The sequence below is a fragment of the Panthera tigris genome, chromosome B4 (genome assembly GCF_018350195.1).
Source record: "Panthera tigris isolate Pti1 chromosome B4, P.tigris_Pti1_mat1.1, whole genome shotgun sequence".
NCBI lineage: Eukaryota > Metazoa > Chordata > Mammalia > Carnivora > Felidae > Panthera > Panthera tigris.
In genome coordinates this window covers 37,036,890-37,058,432 of record NC_056666.1, presented here as the reverse complement: position 1 = coordinate 37,058,432, position 21,543 = coordinate 37,036,890, and the positions used below count along the sequence as shown (strand labels likewise).

Genomic DNA, 21,543 nt, shown 5'->3' with positions numbered 1-21,543 from the left:
CAACTCACTGAGGCACCTCATTATAGTTTGTTTTAAATTAAAATGTATATGTCTTTCTAATTAGAGAATATGCTATTTTGAGGGCCTGGATACTACCTTTACACCCTTCCCTCACATTTCTGCTCCCAAACAACTAGAATAGTACCATGAGTGTTATGGGGTTCAGTAAATATTAATTCCATTTTCTTTTTGCTGCCTCTTATTTTAAAGTAATTTGTGCACATGGCAAAGATTCAAAGAATACAGCAGGGAATAAACTCCCTACTGCTAAGAGTTAAATAAATAGCTAATTCTGTCATCTTTCACAGCAGGAAGTCAACAAAACAAGTTAACGTTTAAATAGGTAATATTTACTTTGAATGATAGAATCAGATGGAAGAACAATTGAATTTTAAGTACTATCATTATTTTATTCTGGTTATTCTATTCTAAAAAATTATAGGCTTAAAGAATTCATCTGTGAGACAGCATTACCCAAATGGTAGGATAACTCAAGAGGCTCCTTACCTGAATAGCTTCTACTTTCGCTGTCCATTCTCGAGCCTTTTGTAAGGCCTCTTTTAGGGACAACACATTGGGTAGAAAGGCTGGAATGTTCTTGGCTTCATTCACTATGCTTTCTAAACTTGCCACACTGTGCCTTGGTCTAAAAAAAACCACAAAAACAGGGTAGATGCATGAGGAAAAGTCAAACTGCTACCAACATTTAAATCACATTTTAGAATGTGCAGAGAACTTTCATATACATGATTTTACTTCTTACCACAATTCTATAAGGAAGGCAAAGCAGCGATTATCTTTATTTCCAATTTACAAATAAGAAACCCTTAGCTCAAAAATCAATTTACCCCCAAAGTCATTTAATACAGTGAATGGCACAGCCGAAATACTGATTCAGAATGAGTCTCAGATCCCATGCTCTTTTCACTATAGTAAATTGCATCTATTTTAGTACTCCACAATATCTGAAATTGTCAGAGATGCATATTAGACAGCAATGTAGAAAGCAATAGTCTAGAAGTCCATTAATGTTGACCATATACATTTAATTCAACTGCATTCAAGAATACCTAGTTACAAAAAAGATGAATAAAATAGACCTTATCCTCAACTAATCAGAATACAAGATAAAAATTAAACCTGTACTGGGGACGAAGAACAAATTAGTATAGGCTCATCAAAATGGGATGTCATGTTTAATTCTGCTTAGGGGAGCTGAGAAGGGCCTTGAGGGGCGCTTAAAGAATTTATTTTATCAAGTAGAATGTTAAAGAAAAAAAACCAGGAATATAATGAACAAACACAGGAAGACACATTTAAAAATAAGTTAGTGGTCCAGGGCAGCCTAATTGGCTCGATGAGTAGAGCATGCAACTCTTGATCTCAGGGCCATGAGTTGAAGCCCCACGTTGGAGGTAGAGATTATTTTAAAAATAATAAAAAAAATTTTAAAAATTAAGTTAGTAGCCCAGTTTAAGATGGGGGCTGGCGTGAGGATGGAGGTAGAACAGGAATAGGAGTAAGAGCAGGAAGTAGGAGAACATGACCGGAAAGATAGATACAAACTGATATAAGCGGTCTTGACAGCCATGAATTTCACTATGAAAGCAACAGGAAGCTACTGAGGGTGGGAATAGTTTCATCATATAGAAATCCTACTATATGCTCATGAAACTTTTCAATCTTGTGGTGGAGGGGGATTATTAATACACAGTTATGATGCACTGTAAGATGCTATCAGAATATATAGTCAGAGGACCTAAACTGACTTGGCAGGTGAAGGAAGGCTTCCCAGAAGTGACCTCTAAAGTTTATCCTTTTTTAATAGGAGTGAGTCAGGAAAGCTGGGACCAGAGGCAGGGTAGGGGTATACCACAGGGGCTGGGCAGAAGGGAAGAATGTTCCACAGGAAAACAAAATAAGCATGTGAAAAGGTCCAGAGACAAGAAAGAACATGGCATGTCTGAAGAAAGCAAGTGGGGATCACTATGTTTGGAACACAGAATGCAAAGAAGATAGGCAAGGGATGAGGCTAGATCCTAAAGCAAGAGGCTAAATTACAGATGGCCTTATGAATCAGGTTAAGGAGTCTAAATTTCATCCCAAGGAGAATGGGAAACACTGAAGGGCTTTAAACAAGACAAGCCATACCTATATTTTAGGAAAATACGAGTTGCAATGTAGAGAATGGGTTAGAGAAGAGTGAGGTCACTGAGGTCACAGAACCTGTTGCTATGATTTAGGCCAGCTATGACAGCACCCAAAAGAAGAATGAAAGTGAGAAACATTGAGGAAATATAATCAACATGACTTGGTAGTTAGCTGAGTTTGAGGGTAAGGAAGTGGAAAGGAAAGGTTAAAGTTAATTTCCAAAGTACTGGCTTATGTATGAATGAATCCAATTTTGGATTTGGGGAATCTGAGGTACCAACAGGACATCCAATGGAATTATCTAATAAGTAGATGATATCTATGAAATATATCTGTTATACATGAGATTTTGGAGTTAATCAGTATAAAGAGGACAAATGGAGCCAAGAAATTAGATGAAATTTCCAGGGAGATGTACACAGTGAAAAAAAGAAGTGGTCTACACCAGAATCTTGAGGAAAGCTTTTATTTAAGAGGCAGGGGGAAAAAAGGCCAAAAGCGAAGAAGGGTATTGAGAAAATAATGGTCAGTAATCAATCAATGCTAAGACGTGAAGAATATTATAGATGTGTTTCAAAAAGATAACTTTATCCATTCAGAAGATGTGGTTTACATATACAATGGAATACTACTTGGCAATGAGGAAGAATGAAATCATGCCATTTACAACAATGAGGATGGAACTGGAGGATATTATGCTAAATGAAATAAGTCATTCAGAGAAAGATTTCATATGTTTTCACTCACATGTGGAACTTGGGAAACTTAAGACCAGGGGGGAAGGGAAGGGGAAAAAATAGTTTCAAACAGAGAGGGAGGGAGGCAAACCACAAGAGACTCTTAAATACAGAAAACAAACTGAGGATTGATGGCAGAGATTGGGGGAGAAGGGAAATGGGTGATGGGCATTGAGAAAGGCACTTGTTGGGATGAGCCCTGGGTGTTGTATCTAAGCAATGAATCATAGGGAATCTACCCCCGAAGCCAAGAGCACACTGCAAACACTGTATATTAGCTAACTTGACAATAAATATTTAAAAACAAACAACTACAACAAAACCCCAAAAAAGATAATCTTATCTTGACAGGAGTAAGAAAACAAAAGATTCTTCTTCCCACTATCCCCATCAAATTCCATCACCCTCTATTTTCTAATTTTATTTTCTTCATGACACTAATTATCTGAAATTTACTCATCCATTTATACACTCACTTATTCACCTGTCTCTTGGCTCTCCCCACTAGAATGTTGGCTCTATTTTAGAGCAGGGACTCTGTGTGCTTTTCCCTACTGTCTCTATAGCACTGAGAAACAGTGCCTGGCATGTAGCGGCTACTCCACGAATACTTACTGAATTGCAAAGATTAAGGGAAAATACAAGAGTACTGTAACTAGGTCAGTGACAGTGAAGACAGATATGAAAGACATTTTGGAGGCAAACTCACTAAAACTTGGTGACTGATTAAATGTAGAAAAATGAGAGAAAAAGTTTTCACATATTACTACCGCCAAATTTTCATTCTGTAGACTACAGTAAGTTGCATCAGGTATACCAAATTATAGTTTTGCATTCCACAGTTATTTAGTTTTTCCCATTTCATATGCTCCTGGAATTGTCATGAATCTGAAGACACTGAATAGTTTCAAAGGAAAAAAAGCTATGGATACATTTTAGTATGTATTCTCCATGGCATCTGGAGAGCAAAATATCCAGCAAAAATACATGCAGCCTTTTCTTGGCAAAACAAAACTGTGTTCATTATTCATTAAATCATCTAAGGCTTTTCCTATCATCTGCATTCAAAATAAGTAGCTGGCAAAGTAGTTAAGTACATGAAGACTTTGGAATGAAGTGGAAAAGGCTTCAAATTTGAGCTGTGTTAAGAACTATGTGATCTAAGTATCCCAGGTTCCTCATCCTCACACAAGAAATTGTGTATCAATTTTAGCTGAAGAAATACTTTAATAAAGGACATTAGTTCTTACATAATTATGAAATTAGTTGATACACAAATATGATGAATGCTTTACTGAAATCTCACAAATCCAATGGGGTGCCAATGCTAATGCAACTTAACGTTTTCTTCCCCTTCTTTCTCTTTCCCACTACTTTCCTGCATAAATCCTCTACTCCAGGGAAGCCCATTTAACTTTTGTCACCAAAACACAATTTAGCTTATGACATTTCTCCTACCTCCCTTCCGCTTCAATCGCACTCATGCTTCAAGTCTCTACCTAAGTTCTTTCTTTTCTCTCCAGCTTCTCTTCTGAGCACCCAAGCTAACACTGACCTCTCCTCTAAACTCCTGTTGCATTTTTCTGTACCTCTCAGTTAACAGTAACATATGGTGGTGAGCTTTACATTTCTTAGCTCTGAAATACAGCATAGGTAATGGAAAGTTCTAAACAAAATACTACTTTGTGTCACCTAAAGTACCTAACAAAGTACTCTGCACTAGAGTGCACACAATATTTGAAAACTGTTTATGTGCAGACCTATTCGATAATTTAGTGATTGATCAGGGAAGGCACAAAACATCTAAATATTTAATGAAATAGAACCTTATGTTCCTCCTTCGGTTCTACTCTGACTTTGTTATTAAAGAGGCAACAGTCATCAATATATGTGTTCACCTTGCCTGCAGGCAGACCTTAGCCTTTTCTTCCCACCGCTCAGAGACTGTAAGGAGCTCCTGTAGTTCAGCCATTGCCTTCTCCACAGCATGGTGGGGTGCCAACCCCACCCCAGAGTCTATCAGTTTCTTCATGACATCCAAAGTGACCTGCTGTGGATCTGACAGGGTCAGTCTTACTTCATCCAACCATCGAGCCTGCTGTAGCTCTTGCTTTAGTCGTGCTAATTCAGGTAGCTCCACATAGAGACTAGAACCCATGTCTATCAACATTTGGAGTTTGGAAGAATCTGGGGTTTCATCCATCATGGCCTCTTGAGCACGTTCATGAAACTCTTCCACATCATCCAGGAGATTCTGAAAAAGTAAAAAAAAAAAAAACAAAAAACAAAACAACCAAATTTAAAAGATACAAAATGAGGGGCGCCTGGGTGGCTCAGTCAGTTGAGTGTCCGACTTCCGCTCAGGTCATGATTTCACGGTCTGTGGGTTCAAGCCCCGTGTCAGGCTCTGCACTGACAGCTCAGAGCTTGGAGCCTGCTTCCGATCCTGTGTCTCCCTCTCTGCCCCTCCCCCACTTTCACTTTGTCTCACTCTGTCACTCAAAAAATAAATAAATGGAAAAAAAAAATTTTTTTAAAGAAATAAAAAATAAAAGATACAAAATGAGTATGGAATATAGCTCAGGCAAACTAACTCTAGATTATCTAATAATTTCACCATTATAGCACCAAATAGATACGATAGTAAAAAACGTAAATATCATAAATATGCTTCTCTGTAATTACTTACCTTCTTCCTTTTAAAATATGACTCATTCAGGGGCGCCTGGGTGGCTCAGTCGGTTGAGCGGCCGACTTCAGCTCAGGTCATGATCTCACGGTCCCGTGAGTTCGAGCCCCGCGTCAGGCTCTGTGCTGACAGCTCAGAGCCTGGAGCCTGTTTCAGATTCTGTGTCTCCCTCTCTCTGACCCTCCCCCGTTCATGCTCTGTCTCTCTCTGTCTCAAAAATAAATAAACGTTAAAAAAAAAAAATTCTATAAAAAAAATAAAAAAAAATACGACTCATTCAAAAAAACTTTTAAATTTTTTTTAAATGTGTATTCTTGAGAGAGAGAGAGAGAGAGAGAGCGAGCGCATGAGCGGGGGAGGGGCAGAGCGAGAGGGAGACACAGACTCTGAAGCTGGCAGCACAGAACCTGATGTGGGGCTCAAACTCACGAGTCGCAAGATCATGACCTGAGCTGAAGTCGGACACTTAACCCTGAGCCACGGAGGCGCTCCAATTCAAAAAATATTTAAAGACTGCAGACTTAGATATAGCCACTGTTTTAAGTGCACAATATTAAAACATACAGTCCTTTGTCTTCAAGGAACGCATTTTAATCTAAATAGCCAGACACTGAATACGTGAATGAAATGTTTCAGTTCGTTTTAAATGCTATGAGAACAAAATAGAACACAATAGAGAATGACCAGAGGAGGAGGGCATACTACATTGCAATGGTGGTCACAGAAAACAGATGAACTGAAACTAAAATAAGGAGACGGAAGTGGGAACTATAAGAAGATCTGGAAGAAGAGCAGTTCAGGCAGGGCAAGTAATAACTGCAAAAGCTCTTAAAGAGAAATGAGCTTGCTGTCTTGCTCATCTGGATGAGTGGATGATGAGAAGCAAAGTGGAGAATGTAGTTTAAAAATAAGCAGAGGTCAGATTACACAGTGCCCTGTAGATTATGAATTTAGATTTCATTCTAATGGCTTTGAGGAAGCACTGGAGAATTTAACCACAAATAAATGATATGATTTGATTTATATTTTACACAATCATTCTGGCTACCAAATAAAAAATCAACTATCAAGGACAAGAGAAGAAGAAAGGAGGTGAGTTAAGAGGCTATTACAGTAACCTAAGGCCTAGAATCTAGTGGTTCAGAGCAGTTTAAGCAATGGTCATGATGATAAATGGTTCACTCTGGGATACATTTTGAAGATAAAACAGCACTTGTTTAGAGACTGGTTGTAGGGTAATAAGGGAAATAAAGGAATCAAGGATTTTGACTCATTAAAAGGCTTTTAAGATTACTTCAGTCTGCCAAAGGGATATGGAGAGTATGCCACTGAACGTACAAGCCTGTAGGAAAGAACAAAGGCACTAAGAACTGGTGATCTGGGAATCAGATCAGATTTGTTTAATGTCACTAAACAAGTAAGATGTCAAGACCTAGACTAAAGAAAGGGCTGAGGCTCCGAACATACTCCACAATTAGAAGTCAAGCCAAGGAGAAAACAAACAGCAAAGAAGACTAAAGAGAAGGAGTTGTGAATAACCTAGAAAACCAAAGAGTGTGATGTCACAGATGTTTAGAGAAGAAAGTCTCTCAGATAGGAAAGTGTGGTTAACTATCAAAATGCTCCCACAACAAGGAATAAAGCAAAAACACAATTGATACTAGATTTCACAAGCTGATAACCTTGATAAAAACCATTTCAGATATCCTGCCCATGGCCAAATCACAAACCACCACCATGAACTATCAAAGGAATACTAACTACACAAATTAATGTATTTGATATATACTTTTGAGATTTTACAAATTCAAGAAACCATCAGGACTCTAGTAATTTCAGAGCTCATATTTTTAAAAGCTCATGAACTAATAACTTACTGAAACATTTAGATTCTTTTAATGATTTTCTTGCATTTCAATTTTATCTATGCCAGATAGGGATTCTGATCTAAAATTAAAACAGAAAAAAATTCTAAACTAATTACTCTTGGTTCCAGAATCTTAAAGGGAGTATTAAAGACTAAGAACTAAACCAAGGAATTCTTTTTTTTTTTTAAGTTTATTTATTTTGAGAGAGAGAGAGAGAGAGAGAGAGAGAAAGCAGGGGAGGGCAGAGAAAGAGGGAGAGAGAGAATCCCAAGCAGGGTCTGAACTGTCACCACAGAGCCCGATGTGGGGCTCAAACCCATCAACCGTGAGATCATGACCTGAGCAGAAATCAAGAGTTGAATGCCTAACTGACTGAGCCACCCAGGCGCCCCTAAACCAAAGGATTCTTACTGTCAGCAGTAAGAGAAACAGAACAAAAAACTAGTCTAGACACAGTATTTTATCTGCCCAAAACAGAAACCCATACTACAAAGGTTATTACCCAAGAAAAGAAACGTAATACTCCACCTTTACTTGTCGAGCTTGGCTGATGACACATGGAAGACTAAAAAGTTGTTGGACAAAGGCCTTCAATTCTTCCACTGTCAGTTTGGTCCGAGTCCTCCCACTATCTGGGCTCTGCCTGATGTGAAATAATATTGAGACATAAGTAAGAAAAATTCATAGTCATCTGATATCAAAGGGGCTTCTAGTCTCTCTAGAATTCTAACCCAAGCAACCCCAGAATATGAGTGTTTGAGAGGTTCCACTGTAATGCTGATCACCTCCAAATCAGGTATTTACCTCTTTAGTTAATGGCTCAAAGATTCAATACTCCAAGTTGTAGTTCCTCCAATCTTACAAGTGTTAAACATTTCAAACAGTTAATCAATTCCTCAGATCAAAATATTATGTTCATTAATAAAACTAAATATTCTACCTCAAAAAGCTTAAAATGTGGAACAAGGGCACCTTTAACTTAGGAGACAATAAACCCTCTGAAACATATTCAGAACTGTATGTGTATGTGCATTTTTCTAAGAAAAGGGTCTCTAAGCTTTTGCCAGATTCTCCGAGAGGGTTAGTGACCCAATGACAGCTGAAGATTCACTGACCAACATCTTTAAGAAAGATTCTCTAATGAAATGGTAAATAAAAACTATACAAGGTAATTTTAAAACCCAATGTGAAGTGCAACAGAAGAACCTGTTCAGATACCAGGAATGTGTTGGAATGAATACAAAACAATACCACAGAAAATTTAACACATATAAATGACATTAAATCAAGGGCGCATACTTCTACACTCCTTAATAACAGCCTTTCCTGCATCCATCAAGGTTAGTCTTTGCTGCCACCTGCCTTCAGCATGTAGTATCATTTATTTATTTACAAATATTTATTGCACACCTATTATATGCCAGGCATTGTGCTAAGCACAAGAAATAAAGCATGAAAAAATGAATAAAAAATCTCCAACATCCTAGTCTCACACATGTTCTAGTGGGCCTGGGAAACAGTAGAAGAGATAATGAGTTAGTATATCAGGAGGTGACTGGGCTAGGAGAAAAACAAAACAGGAAAAAAGAGTAAAAAGGTTGCAACTTTATAAAGGTTGTCAGAGCAAGTTTCTTCAAGAATGTGTCATCTGAAAAAGACCTGAAAGAAGTGAGGGACAAGCCACCTGGATAGCAGGGAAGGCCTGTGAAGGCCCTAAGGAGAACCGTGCCCAGTGTGTAGGAAAAGCAGAAAGGGGAAGAAGACTGCAGAGTGAAGCAAGAAAGAAGGGAGAGTAGTAGGGGTTTAAGATTGGGACATGACTGGAGGAGAAAGGGAAATGGCCACAAGAGATCAAAGATTAAATAGAGGGCCTTGTGAGCCAGTTAAAATTCTGGCTTCTACACTGAAAGAAAAACAAACAAGACCAAAAAACCCACAAGAAACCACTGGGGAACCCAACTCTTCTTCATAGTCTTACCTGTGCTTCTGCTTTTTGCTGAGAAGCAGCTGAGCCACAGAGGCACAGGTCTCCGCTTCTTTTACAGCATCCCTGAGCTTTCTAAAGAGATCATTCTCTGGGTATTTCCTATCCTCAGCATCTTCCAGCATTACTCGTAATTCAATCAAATCTGTAAGAATAAAACCGTATGCTATAACCACAGACATAAAAAGCCATTTAAAAATGTTAACCAACCCCTCTCAAGTTAGTCCTCAACCTATCAGAAGAATCATCGCAGCTGGGAAAATCTCACCAATGCAATTAAAAGCTTATGAGCAGATGCTCATTCCTAATCCTTATGGATGATTTCTCTCAGGTAAGGTTAATTCCTCGTTCTTTTTTTTTTAATGTTTTATTTATTTGAGAGAGACAGAGAGAGAGAGAGAGAGAGAGAGAGAGCGAGCATGCACGCAAGCAGGGGAGGGGCAGAGAGAGAGGGACAGACAGAGAATCCCAAGCAATGTCTAGACACTTAACTGACTGAGCCACCCAGCCGCCCCTGCAATTCCTTGTTCTTAATTAGCCTTCAGTGTTAGTCCACTGGTAACAATGGCTCCCCAAAATACATATGTATTGCCAGTTAGCCATCTGTCCCATTTTATATTAACTTTTGATGTAAGAGAAGATTCTCAAATAGAAAACTAAATCTTAAGTCAGTCAACCAATCCATTAGTCTCAAATCTTAAATGAAGCCTAAGATTTTTCCTTAATAGAAAAACACATAAAACAAAACAAGGCCTCTTTCTTTTTTTTTTTTTTTAATTTTTTTTTTTTAATGTTTATTTATTTTTGAGACAGAGAGAGACAGAGCATGAACAGGGGAGGAGCAGAGAGAGAGGGAGACACAGAATCCGAAACAGGCTCCAGACTCTGAGCTGTCAGCACAGAGCCCAACACGGGGCTCGAACTCACGGACCGTGAGATCATGACCTGAGCCAAAGTCGGACGCTTAACCGACCAAGCCACCCAGGCGCCCCACAAGGCCTCTTTCAATGTGACAGTAATTTCAGTGTATGCATACAAAAGGAGGATACTTAACCTTTCTTGTGGTTGAAGTTGGCAGATAATGCTTCTGTAACACGGCTGACCCAAGTGTCATAAGATTGTGCCCTGACTTTCACACCGTATAGCAGAGAAGGGAGGTCTTCTAATGGATAGCGGTATCTAAAAACAAAGAGAAACAAACAAAACACAGAAATAAAAACTTGAAAATCCAACAATAACTTGAAAATAAATTTTAAACATAATCAGTTTAATACAATGATGAGGGGAATGGGGCCTTAAAAAAATCAAAGTTGTCCATAGAGGTTTAATGTAGGGAGAGACAGGGAATATATGAAATCAACTGATAAAATAACTTCAGTTGCCAAGTTTAGAGCCAACTTTAAAGGACTGGTCCACAGCAGGGAGGCAGAGAGACAAGGAAAAGTCACCAGTCTACACATGGGGAAGGGAAATTACAAAGAACAATGCCCTTGGTTTTCAAAGAATTAACAAGTTTTACAAGAAACTTATGGATACCTAAGACACTTCTTCTGCATGGGGCAGGGGCACAGATCAGCTGGATGGTAGAGACACACAAGCCGCTCAGGATTACAGGAGCATGTCAGAGCAGAGAGAAAACATGTGGTTCTGCATGCTGAACACTGTCGCTCATCATCAGGAACAAGTTCAAACACCTCTTCTTCCGACATCAGCACACCCTGAAATACAATTCATGTCACTACATCAAATCTATCTCTCAAGCATCAAAGACCTTCAAGTTATTAAATTTTTTTCTTACAAGGAAAAATGATGCCCCATTAATGACACAGGTTAAACCTGAAATGGGACCATACCACAAGAACTTACTTCATGAGTCTCCACCAATGTATAAGCACACTTCAGAGATACTGTGGGTTTGGTTCCAGACCATGGCAATAAAACAACTATCACAACAGAACAAGTCAAATAAATTTTCTGGTTTCTCAGCAAATATATAAGTTATATTTACACCATACTGTAGTCCATTAAGCGTGCAATAGTATTGTGTCTGAAAAAGCAATGTACACACCTTAATTAAAAAATCCTTTGCTGCTAAAAAATGCTCAACATCATCTAAGCTTTCAGGAGGTTATAATCTTTTTGCTGATGGAGGGTCTTGCCTCGATGTTCATCAGACTGTTAACTGATCAGGGTGGTGGTTGCTTAAGATTGGAGTGGCCGTTATAATTTCTTAAAACAATGGAGTCACATCAATTGTCTCTTTCACGTGTGACTTCTCTTAGCATATGATGCTATTTGACAGCATGTTATTCACAATTAGGACTTCTTTCAAAATATGAGTCCATCCTCTCAAACACTGCCACTGCTTTATCCACTAAGTTTACATAATATTCTAAATCCTTTGTCGTCATTTCAATAATCTTCACAGCATCTTCACCAGGAGTAGATTCCATCTCCAGAAAACAATTTCTTTGCTCATCCATCAGAAGCAACTCCTCATCTGCTAAAGCCGTATCACAAGATTGCAGCAATTCAGTCACATCCTCAGGCTCCACTTCTGTGATTGTAGTTCTCTTGCTCTTTCCAACACGTCTACACTTTCTTCTCCACTGAGATCTTGAAGCCCTAAAAGTCATTCCTGCCACAGCTGGAATCAACTTCATCCAAACTTCTGTTCATGTTGATATTTGGACCTTGTTCCATGTGTCACAGATGTTCTTAATAGTATCTAGAATGGTGAATCTTTTCCAGAAGATTTTCGATTTATTCTGCTTAGATCTATCAGAAGACTATTTATGGCAGCTGTAGCCTTACAAAATTTATTTCTTAAATATTAAGACCTGAAAGTTGAATTACTCCTTGATCCACAGGCTGCAGAATGGATGTTCTGTTAGCAGGCATGAAAACAACATCAATCTTGTTGGACATCTCCATCAGAGCTTTCGGGTGGCCAGGCACATTTGTCCATGAGCAGTCATATTTTGAAAGGAATCTTTTTTTTTTCTCTGCACAGCAGGTCCAACAGTGGGCTTAAAATATTCAGTAAACTGTTTGTAAACACGTGTGCTGTCATCTGGATTTTGTTGTTCCAGTTATACAACACAGAGTAGATTTAGCACAATTCTTAAAGATTTATTTATTTTTTAATGTTTATTTCTCTTGAAAGAGAGAGAGAGAGAGAGAGCAAGTGTGTGAGCAGGGGAGGGACAGAGAAAGGAGAGAGAGAATCCCAGGCAGGCTACACATTGTCTGCACAGGAGCCCGATGCAGGGCTCAATCTCACCAGCTGTAGGTGAAAACCAAGAGTCAGATGCTTAACTGACTGAGCCAGCCAGATGTCCCTAGCTGGACCCTGAGATTTTAGGATTGGTAAATGAGCAATGGCTTCAACTTAATGTCATCAGCTGTATTAGCCCCTAACAAGAGAGTCAGCCTGCCCTTTGAATCCAGGCATTGACTTCTCTCTAGCCATGAAAGTCCTAGATGGCATCTCCTTCTAATAGAAGGCAGTTTTGTCTACACCGAAAATCTATACTTAGTGTAGCCGCCTTCACTGATGACCTTGGCTACATCTTCTGGATAACTTGCTGCAGCTCTGTATCAGCACTTGCTGCTTCACCTTCCATTTTTGTGGTGTGTAGATGATTTCTTTCCTCAAACATCATGAACCAACCTCTGCTAGCTTCAAACTTCTGCAGCCTCCTCACAGCTCTCAGCATACATAAAACTTAGGAGTTAGGGCCTTGCTCTGGATTAGGCCCTGGCATAAGGAAATGTTGTGGCTGGTTCCATCTTCTATCCAGATCACTAAAACTTTCACCGTATCCTCAAAAAAGGCTATTTTGCTTTCTTACTGTTCATGTGTTCACTACAGTAGCACTCTTAATTTACTTCAAGAACTTTTCCTTTGCATTCACAACCTGGCTAGCTGGCACAGGAAGCCTAGCTTTTGATCTATGTAGGATTTCCACATGCCTTCCTCACTAAGCTTAATAATTTCTAGCTTCTGATCCAAAGTGAGAGATGTGTAACTCTTCCTTCCACTTGAGCACTTAAAAGGCCGCTGTAATAGGGCTATTACTTGGCTTAATTTCAGTATTGTTGTAGCTCAAAGAATAAACAGGAACAGAGAAATAGCTAGTTGGTAGAGCAGGCTCAACATGCACATTTATCGATTAAGTTCACCATTATGAGGGCACAGGTTGTGGCACCCCAAAACAATTACAGTTATAACATCAAAGATCACTCATAAAATGACCATAAAGAATATAATAATAATAATTTAAAAAAGCGTGACCAATTAAAATATGGGCAGAAGGGGTGACTGGGTGGATCAGCATCTGACTCTTGATCTGCGCTCAGGTCATGATCCCATAGTTGTGGGATCAAGCCCTGTGTCAAGCTCCACGCTGAGCATGGAAGCCTGTTTAAGATTTTCTCTCTCCCTCTGTCCCTCTCCCCCACTTGCACTCTCTCTAAAATACAAAAATAAAAAATAAAAAAACAAAAATCAACAAAAATGGGCAAAAGACATTAATAAACATCTCTCCAAAGACATACATGATCGCTAACAGACACATGAAAAGATGCTCAACATCACTCTTCATCATAGAAATGCAAATCAAAACTACAATATAGTCTCATGACTGTCAGAATGGCTAAAATCAAAACTATAAGAAACAACAAGTGTTGGCATGGATGTAGAGAAAGAGAAACCCTCATGCATTATTGGTAAGAATGCAAACTGGTGCAGCCACTGTGGAAAACAGTATGGAGGTTCCTCAAAAAATTAAAGTTAGAATTACCATATGATTCAGCAATTGCACTACTGGGTATTTACCCAAAGAATATGAAAACACTAATTTGAAAAGATATGTGCACCACTAAGTTTATTACAGCATTCTTTACAATAGCCAAATTATGGATAAAAAAACGTGGTATATATACACAATGGAATATTATTCAGCCATTAAAAAGAACAAAAACCTGCCATTTGCAACAACATGGATGGATCTAGAGAATATGCTAGTGAAATAAATCAGTCAGAAAAAGACAAACACCATCTGATTTCATTCATATGTGGAACTGAAGAAACAAAACAAAGAAAAAAAGACAAAACACAAAAAACAAAAAACAAAAAACCTCAGACTCTATTAAGGGAATTTCATTCTTTTTTTAAGTAAGCTCTACACCCAATGTGGAGATCAAACTCATGACCCTGGGTTCAAGTCATCCACTGTGCCAGCTAGATGCCCCAGACTCTATTAAATATAGAGAATAAACTGTTGGTTACAGAGGGGAGGTGGGGGGGGGGGGATCAGTGAAATAGGTGAAGGGGATGAAGAGTACGTTTATGATGAGCCCTCACTAATGTGTAGAATTTTTGAATCACTATATTGTACACCTAAAACTAATATAACATTGTATATTAATTATACCATAATTAAAAATGAAATAAAATAAAATGAAAAAATTTGAAATATTGTGAGAATTACCAAATGTGACAGAGAGACATGAAGTGAGCAAATGCTGTTGGAAAAATGAGGCCAATAAATTTGATCAATGCAAGGTTGCCACAAACCTTCAATTTGTAAAAAACACAGTACCTATGAAACTTCAAAAGATGGACACCAGGCAATGGGAAAGAAATCATTCTTTGTGGAAGGTGAGTTGACTGTATTTATGTGAGTCTGTTTCTGGGTTCTCTGTTGTGTTCCACTGGTTGATTTGTCTGTTCTTTTGTAAATACCACATAGTCTTTATTACTACTCTAGCTTTATAGTAAGTATTTAATATTTTTATTTATTTTTTATGAGTATAGTTGACACACAGTGTACTTTAGTTTCAGGTGTACAATTTATAGTAAGTCTTGAAATCAGGTAGCATTAGTCTTCTGAGTTTGTTCTTCTGCAATACTGACTTGGCTGTTATGAGTCTTTTATCTCTCCAAATAAATTTTAGAACCAATTTGTCAATATCCATAAAATAACTTGCTGGGATTTTGATAAGGATTTCACTGGATTTATAGGTAAACTGGGAAGAACTGACATCTTGACAACACTGAGTCTTCCGATCCATGAACATGGAATATCTCTCCATTTACTAAACTCTTCTTTGATTTGGTTCATCAGAGTTTTATAGTTTTCCTCCCTGTACATGTTCGGGGTACCTGGGTGGTTCAGTTGGTTAAGTGTCTGGCTCTTGGTTTCCGCTCAGGTCATGATCTCCCTGTTTCATGAATTCAAGCCCAGCTTCAAGCTCTCCACTGGGAGCGCTCTTAGGATTCTCTCTCTCTCTCCCTCTCTCTGCCCCTCCCTACTTGTACTCACTCGCTCTCAAAATAAACTTCCAAAAAAAAAAAAGAAAGAAACTGGGGCGCCTGGGTGGCTCAGTCAGTTAAGCATCTGACTTTGGCTCAAGTCACAATTTTGCGGTTCATGAGTTCAAGCACCATGTCAGGCTCTGTGCTGACAGCTCAAAGCCTGGAGCCCACTTCAAGTTCTGTGTCTCCCTCTCTCTCTACCCCTCCCCTGCTCGCACTCTGTCTCTCTCTCAAAAATAAACATTAAAAAAAAAAAAAAAGAAACCTAAGTATTTCATTCTTGGAGGGTGCTAATATAAATGGTTAACTTAAAAAAAAATGTTTTTTAATGTTTATTTGAGAGACAGCATGCATGTGAGCACAGGGAAGGGCAGAGAGAGAAAGAGAGACAGAGAATCCTGTCAGCGCAAAGCCAGGTGAGGGGTTTGATCCCACAAACCATGATATCATGACCTGAGTCGAAAACAAGGGTTGGAGGCCTCACCAACTTAGACACCCAGGTGCCCCAATGGTAATTTGCTTTTAATTTCAAATTAAAACGTTAGTTGAATTTTTAAAAAATAGAGTTAGGAGCACCTGGGTGGCTCAGTCAATTAAGTGTCTGACTTTGGCTCAGGTCATGAGCTAATGGTTCGTGAGTTCAAGCCCTGCACTGGGCTCTGTGCTAACAGTGCAGAGCCTGCTTGGGATTCTCTCTCTCTTCCCCTTCCCCATTTGCGCTCTCTCTCTCTCTCAAAATAAATAAATAAACTAAAAAATTAAATTAAATTTTAAAAAAAGGTTTGGGGTGCCTGGGTGGCTCAGTCAGTTAAGCGTTTGACTCTTGATTTCAGCTCAGGTCACAATCTCATGGTTTGTGAGTTTAAGCCCCCATGCTGGGCTCTGTGCTGACAGCACAGAGCCTACTTAGGATTCTCTTTCCCTCTCTCTACCCCTCCCCTGCTCCCGCTCTCTCAAAAATAAATAAATTTTAAAAAACAAAAGATTTAATTTACTACAAGCATTCAAAATCCTAACACTTGTTGGGGTGGAGGGGGGTTGCAGTGGGAGGTGGATCTGGTCACCCTCTGCCCAGCCACCTCCATTATAAGGAAACTCCATCAAAAATTCAACTGGCTTCCAAACCAGGAAAAAAAAAAATCCCAGCACTTGGTCATTCAGTACTTCCTACTCATTAAGTTGCTTAGAAAGAGGAAAGAAATAAAAACAAATCAATTTAGTCTGACAGTTGGAATCACCAGAAACATAACTTTTATTCAATTTCAAACCTCAAAGAAAAGTAAAGGATTTGAACTTTCTTATTTAAAGAAATAACACTATATGTAGAAGATTCTTATTTAAAGAAATAAATATATACCTAAGAAATTCTAGCTGATAGAATTCTATTTTTTTAATCTAGAAATGACATAAAGATTCCTAAAATTTTTCAATTTGAAGAACGCAAAATGGCAAGTATAAAAACATACCTTCTCTAAACTTATGATTTTTGTGTTTAACTTCTAAAGGAATCAAAGATGAAAATGGATTCTTTCTACACATTCCATTTTTAGTATATTCCATGAGTAGTACTGAATACAGGAAATGTGCCAAGCAAACTCACCATTTGTACAACAGACTCCCTTAATCTTGTCTCTTCTTCAGTCATGAGAGTCAATTCTTTGCACACCATGGCAGCCAGGCCCACGTCTAAGCATTCTGGATCTGCTGCCATCTTGAAAATGAGTTCTTCATGTGAAAAGACACAATGGCGCCTTAAACGTCTGTAATGATTGACACACTGACGTCCAATGGGTAACTGTAAAACGACAAGTTTCTCAAATTAACTTACTTGCTTATAACATTTTCCAGAACAAAACCACTATTTAGCCTACAGATCCTCTCTTTTACTGTAAAGAAGGCAGAATAACCAACTCCATTTGAAAATAAGAGGTAACTTAAATATTAAATCTTTATGGCCCAGCAGGAATTTCAAAGGTGTTCCCACAGAAAATTTCCATAATTTGAGATGCTAAGCCTCTACCCTAAGCTATTGACTTTCTACTCATTATGTACCAGAAGTACAAGTTCCTTGATATTTAAATGAGGTAGCAAACTTTTAGACCAGTCTAACATAAACTGCCTTTAAAGAAAAAAGAAAAGACATTCAGATTATAAAGGGTTTGGTGGACATATTCAGCACAGAAGTTTCCGTAGAACAAAAAGCAGAGATGTTATCAGAAGTTTGAAAAAGAAAAGGGGAGAAAAAAAGCACTACTTTAGCAATTCACATGGACTCACTCAATTTTTTGTAAGAACCAAAGCAAAAGATGATTTACATTTTAGCATCTAGAAATTATTTTAAAAACAATCAGTCTAGGGCACCTGGGTGGCTCAGTTAGTTAAGTGTCCAACTCCTGATTTCAGCTAGGTCATGATCTCACGGTTTGTGGGATCAAGCCCCAGGTCGGGCTCTGTGTTGACAATGTGGAGCCTGCTTGGGATTCTCTCTCTCTCTCTCTCTCTCTCTCTCTCTCTGCCCCTCCCCTGCTCACACACACACACTCTCTCTCAAAATAAATAACTTAGGGATGCCTGGGTGCCTCAGTTGGTTAAATGTCCAACTTCAGCTCAGGTCATGAGTTCATGGGCTCATGAGTTCAAGCCCCACGTTAAGCTCTGTGCTGACAGCTCAGAGAGCCTGGAGGCTGCTTTGGATTCTTCATCTCTCTCTCTCTGCCCCTCCCCCACTCACGCTCTTTCTCTCTCAAAAATAGACATTAAAAAAATTTTTTAATAAATAATGTAAAAATAAATAAATAAATAAATGCAATCAGTCTGACCCAAAGAGAATTCAAAGTGAAGTCATGAGATTATATACTTTATTCTCCCTACGTGAAATGATCACTTTTCATAAATCATCAGATTCCTTCTTTAAGATAAATACTGAAAATTTCTTTAACCATCAAGCTCTAAGCCAAATTGTGATACTAGTTATACTATACAGGCATTCCTTGGAGATATTGTGGGTTCAGTTCCTGACCACCATAATATGTGAATACCACAATAAAGTGAGTCAAGTGAATTTTTTGGTTTTCCAGTGCATATGAAAGTTAGGTTTACACCATACAATATATATTTAGTGTGCAACAGCATTATGTCTAAAAAAACAATGTACACACTTTACTTCAAAAATACTTTCTTGGGGGGGGATGAAAAAAAATACTTTCTTGCTAAAAAATGCTAACAATCACCAGAACTTTCAACAAATCCTAATTACTAATCATAGATCCCTGTAACATATAATGAAAAAGTTTGAAATATCGCCAGAATTACCAAAATGTGACATAGAGACATGAACAAATGCCATTGGAAAACTGGCACCAAGAGACTTGCTTGACACAGGTTTGCCACAAGCCCTCAATTTGTATTAAAAAAAAAAAAAATGCAGTTGTGGAGTGCAATAAAGTGTGATGAAACACGTATGCCTGTACACACAAACACACACACTCCTCCCATTCCTTTTCTCTCTTTTCTCTCTCTTTCCTTTCTCTCTCTCTTTCCCTCTCCACCCCCCCCCCACTTGTATCCTCCTGTACAGTGGAAAAACTTGGGTGATTTAAATAGGGTTTTAGTTTATATTTGAAAACTAAGATATAAAAGAGAAAAAATTAAAAAATGCCCCTTTAAGAACCTTTTAGAAATCACCTCCAGTTTAAGACAGGCAGAAGACAACGATAGGAATCATAGTTTAAGAATATAAGACTATCTCTGAATCAAGTAATATTTCCATACTCTTCTAAAGAAACCATCTTTCCCAAGAAAACAATTATACTGAACTTATGATTAGCAATTATTTTGTCTATTAACAATCTACAAGTCTTTCATTTCTTAATTCATAAATATTTACTTTTTAAACATTTCTGATACAACTTATTAACAATGGCAAGAAGATATGCAGATCTTAATTATTACAATCTGTAAAGAAGCCATATAAAATACAACTGATTATCTATTGTGGCTTATAAAACTTAATACCATCACTTTATTCCAAATCTAAAGCTGCTAAAACATTTCATTTCTATGGGCAGAAGACACGAATAGACACTTTTCCAAAGAAGACATGCAGATGGTAGACACATTAAAAGATGATCAACATTGCTCATCATCACAGAAATACAAATCAAAACCACAATGAGATACCACCTCACACCAGTCAGAGTGGCTAAAATTAACTCAGGAAACAAGACGTTGGCAAGGATGTGGAGAAAGAGGAATCCTCTTGCATTGTTAGTGAGAATGCAAACTGGTGCAGCCGCTCTGGAAAACAGTGTGGAGGTTCCTCAAAAGAGTAAAAATAGAACTACCCTATGACCCACCAATAGCACGAATAGGAATTTATTCAAAGGATACAGGAGTGCTGATTCGAAGGAGCACATGCACCCCAATGTTTATAGCAGCGCTTTCAACAATAGTCAAATTATGGAAAGAGCCCAAATGTCCATCAAACGATGAATGGATAAAGACAATGTGGTATATATATACAATGGAGTATTACTCAGTAATCAAAAAGAATGAAATCTTGCCATTTGCACCTACGTGGATGGAACTGGAGCATATTATGCTCAGTGAAATAAGTCAGTCAGAGACAGACAGAGATCATATGCTTTCACTCATATGTGGAATTTAAGAAACTTAACAGATAACTATAGGGGAAGGGAAGGAAAAATAAGATATAAACAAGACAGAGACAAACCATAAGAGACTCTTAAATACAGAGAACAAACTAAGGGTTGATGGGGGTAGGGAAAATGGGTGATGGGCATTGAGGAGGGCACTTGCTGGGATGAGCATTGAGTGTTGTATATAAGTGATGAATCACGGGGATCTATTCCTGAAGCCAGGACTACACTGTATGTTAGCTAACTTGACAAATAAAAAAAAAAATTTCCCATTTCTATCACACTCTTCTTCTACAGAGTTTCAAGGACTTTTACATATATCATCTCACTTATTTGAAGTTATTAAGCAAATCTTAGCATCTTTATATACCATGTGAAAAACTTAGGCCCAGTGAAATTAAAAGAGCTGCTCAAGGCCAAACCAATAACAGTGAAAACATTAAAGGCAGAAACCATCTTTAATTTGTTTCTGAATTACCTCTATTTCCTATCCTACATCTAGCCAAGAAACAAGTAAATCATAAACAGTTAATAAATGTTAGTTAAATTAAAAAAAAAATAGAGCTTGGGGAGCCTGGTTGGCTCAGTCGATTAAGTGTCCAACTTCGGCTCAGGTCATGATCTCATGGTTCATGAGTTCAAGCTCTGTATCGGGCTCTGTGCGGACAGTGCAAAAAGCCTGCTTGGGATTCTTTCTCTCTTCCTCTCTCTCTACCCCTTCCCCACTTGCTCTATGTCTCTCTCAAAATAAATCAACTTAAAAACAAAAACAGAGTTCAAACCCAAGGAAAAGTCCTAAGCTCGAACTTGCTCATACTGCTTCTTAAGCCTAATAATGTTTTGTTTTTTTTTAACTTTTTTTTTTAACGTTTTATTTATTTTTGAGACAGAGAGAGACAGAGCATGAACGGGGAAGGGGCAGAGAGAGAGGGAGACACAGAATCAGAAGCAGGCTCCAGGCTCTGAGTGGTCAGCCCAGAGCCTGACGCAGGGCTCGAACTCACGGACCGCGAGATCGTGACCTGATCTGAAGTCGGACGCTTAACCGACTGAGCCACCCAGGCGCCCCAAGCCTAATAATGTTTAAAGTTACTAGATCAAATAAGATTACTCATGTCATCCGTTAACCAAGGA

At 38.3% G+C, this 21,543-nt stretch overlaps 1 protein-coding gene across 1 annotated transcript in view; it reads right to left on the bottom strand.

Annotated features, from left to right (window-relative positions):
- The window catches only part of KDM5A (lysine demethylase 5A), a 93,698-nt gene that overhangs the window by 27,579 nt on the left and 44,576 nt on the right, over positions 1 to 21,543 (bottom strand). Inside the window, exons 14-20 of the mRNA XM_042991539.1 lie at positions 17,352 to 17,546; positions 10,966 to 11,147; positions 10,484 to 10,608; positions 9,424 to 9,574; positions 7,974 to 8,088; positions 4,787 to 5,142; positions 508 to 646 (exon numbers count right to left, since the gene is read on the bottom strand). Of these exons, the coding sequence (XP_042847473.1) occupies positions 508 to 646; positions 4,787 to 5,142; positions 7,974 to 8,088; positions 9,424 to 9,574; positions 10,484 to 10,608; positions 10,966 to 11,147; positions 17,352 to 17,546 (1,263 nt within the window). The remainder of the gene's footprint in view (positions 1 to 507; positions 647 to 4,786; positions 5,143 to 7,973; positions 8,089 to 9,423; positions 9,575 to 10,483; positions 10,609 to 10,965; positions 11,148 to 17,351; positions 17,547 to 21,543) is intronic.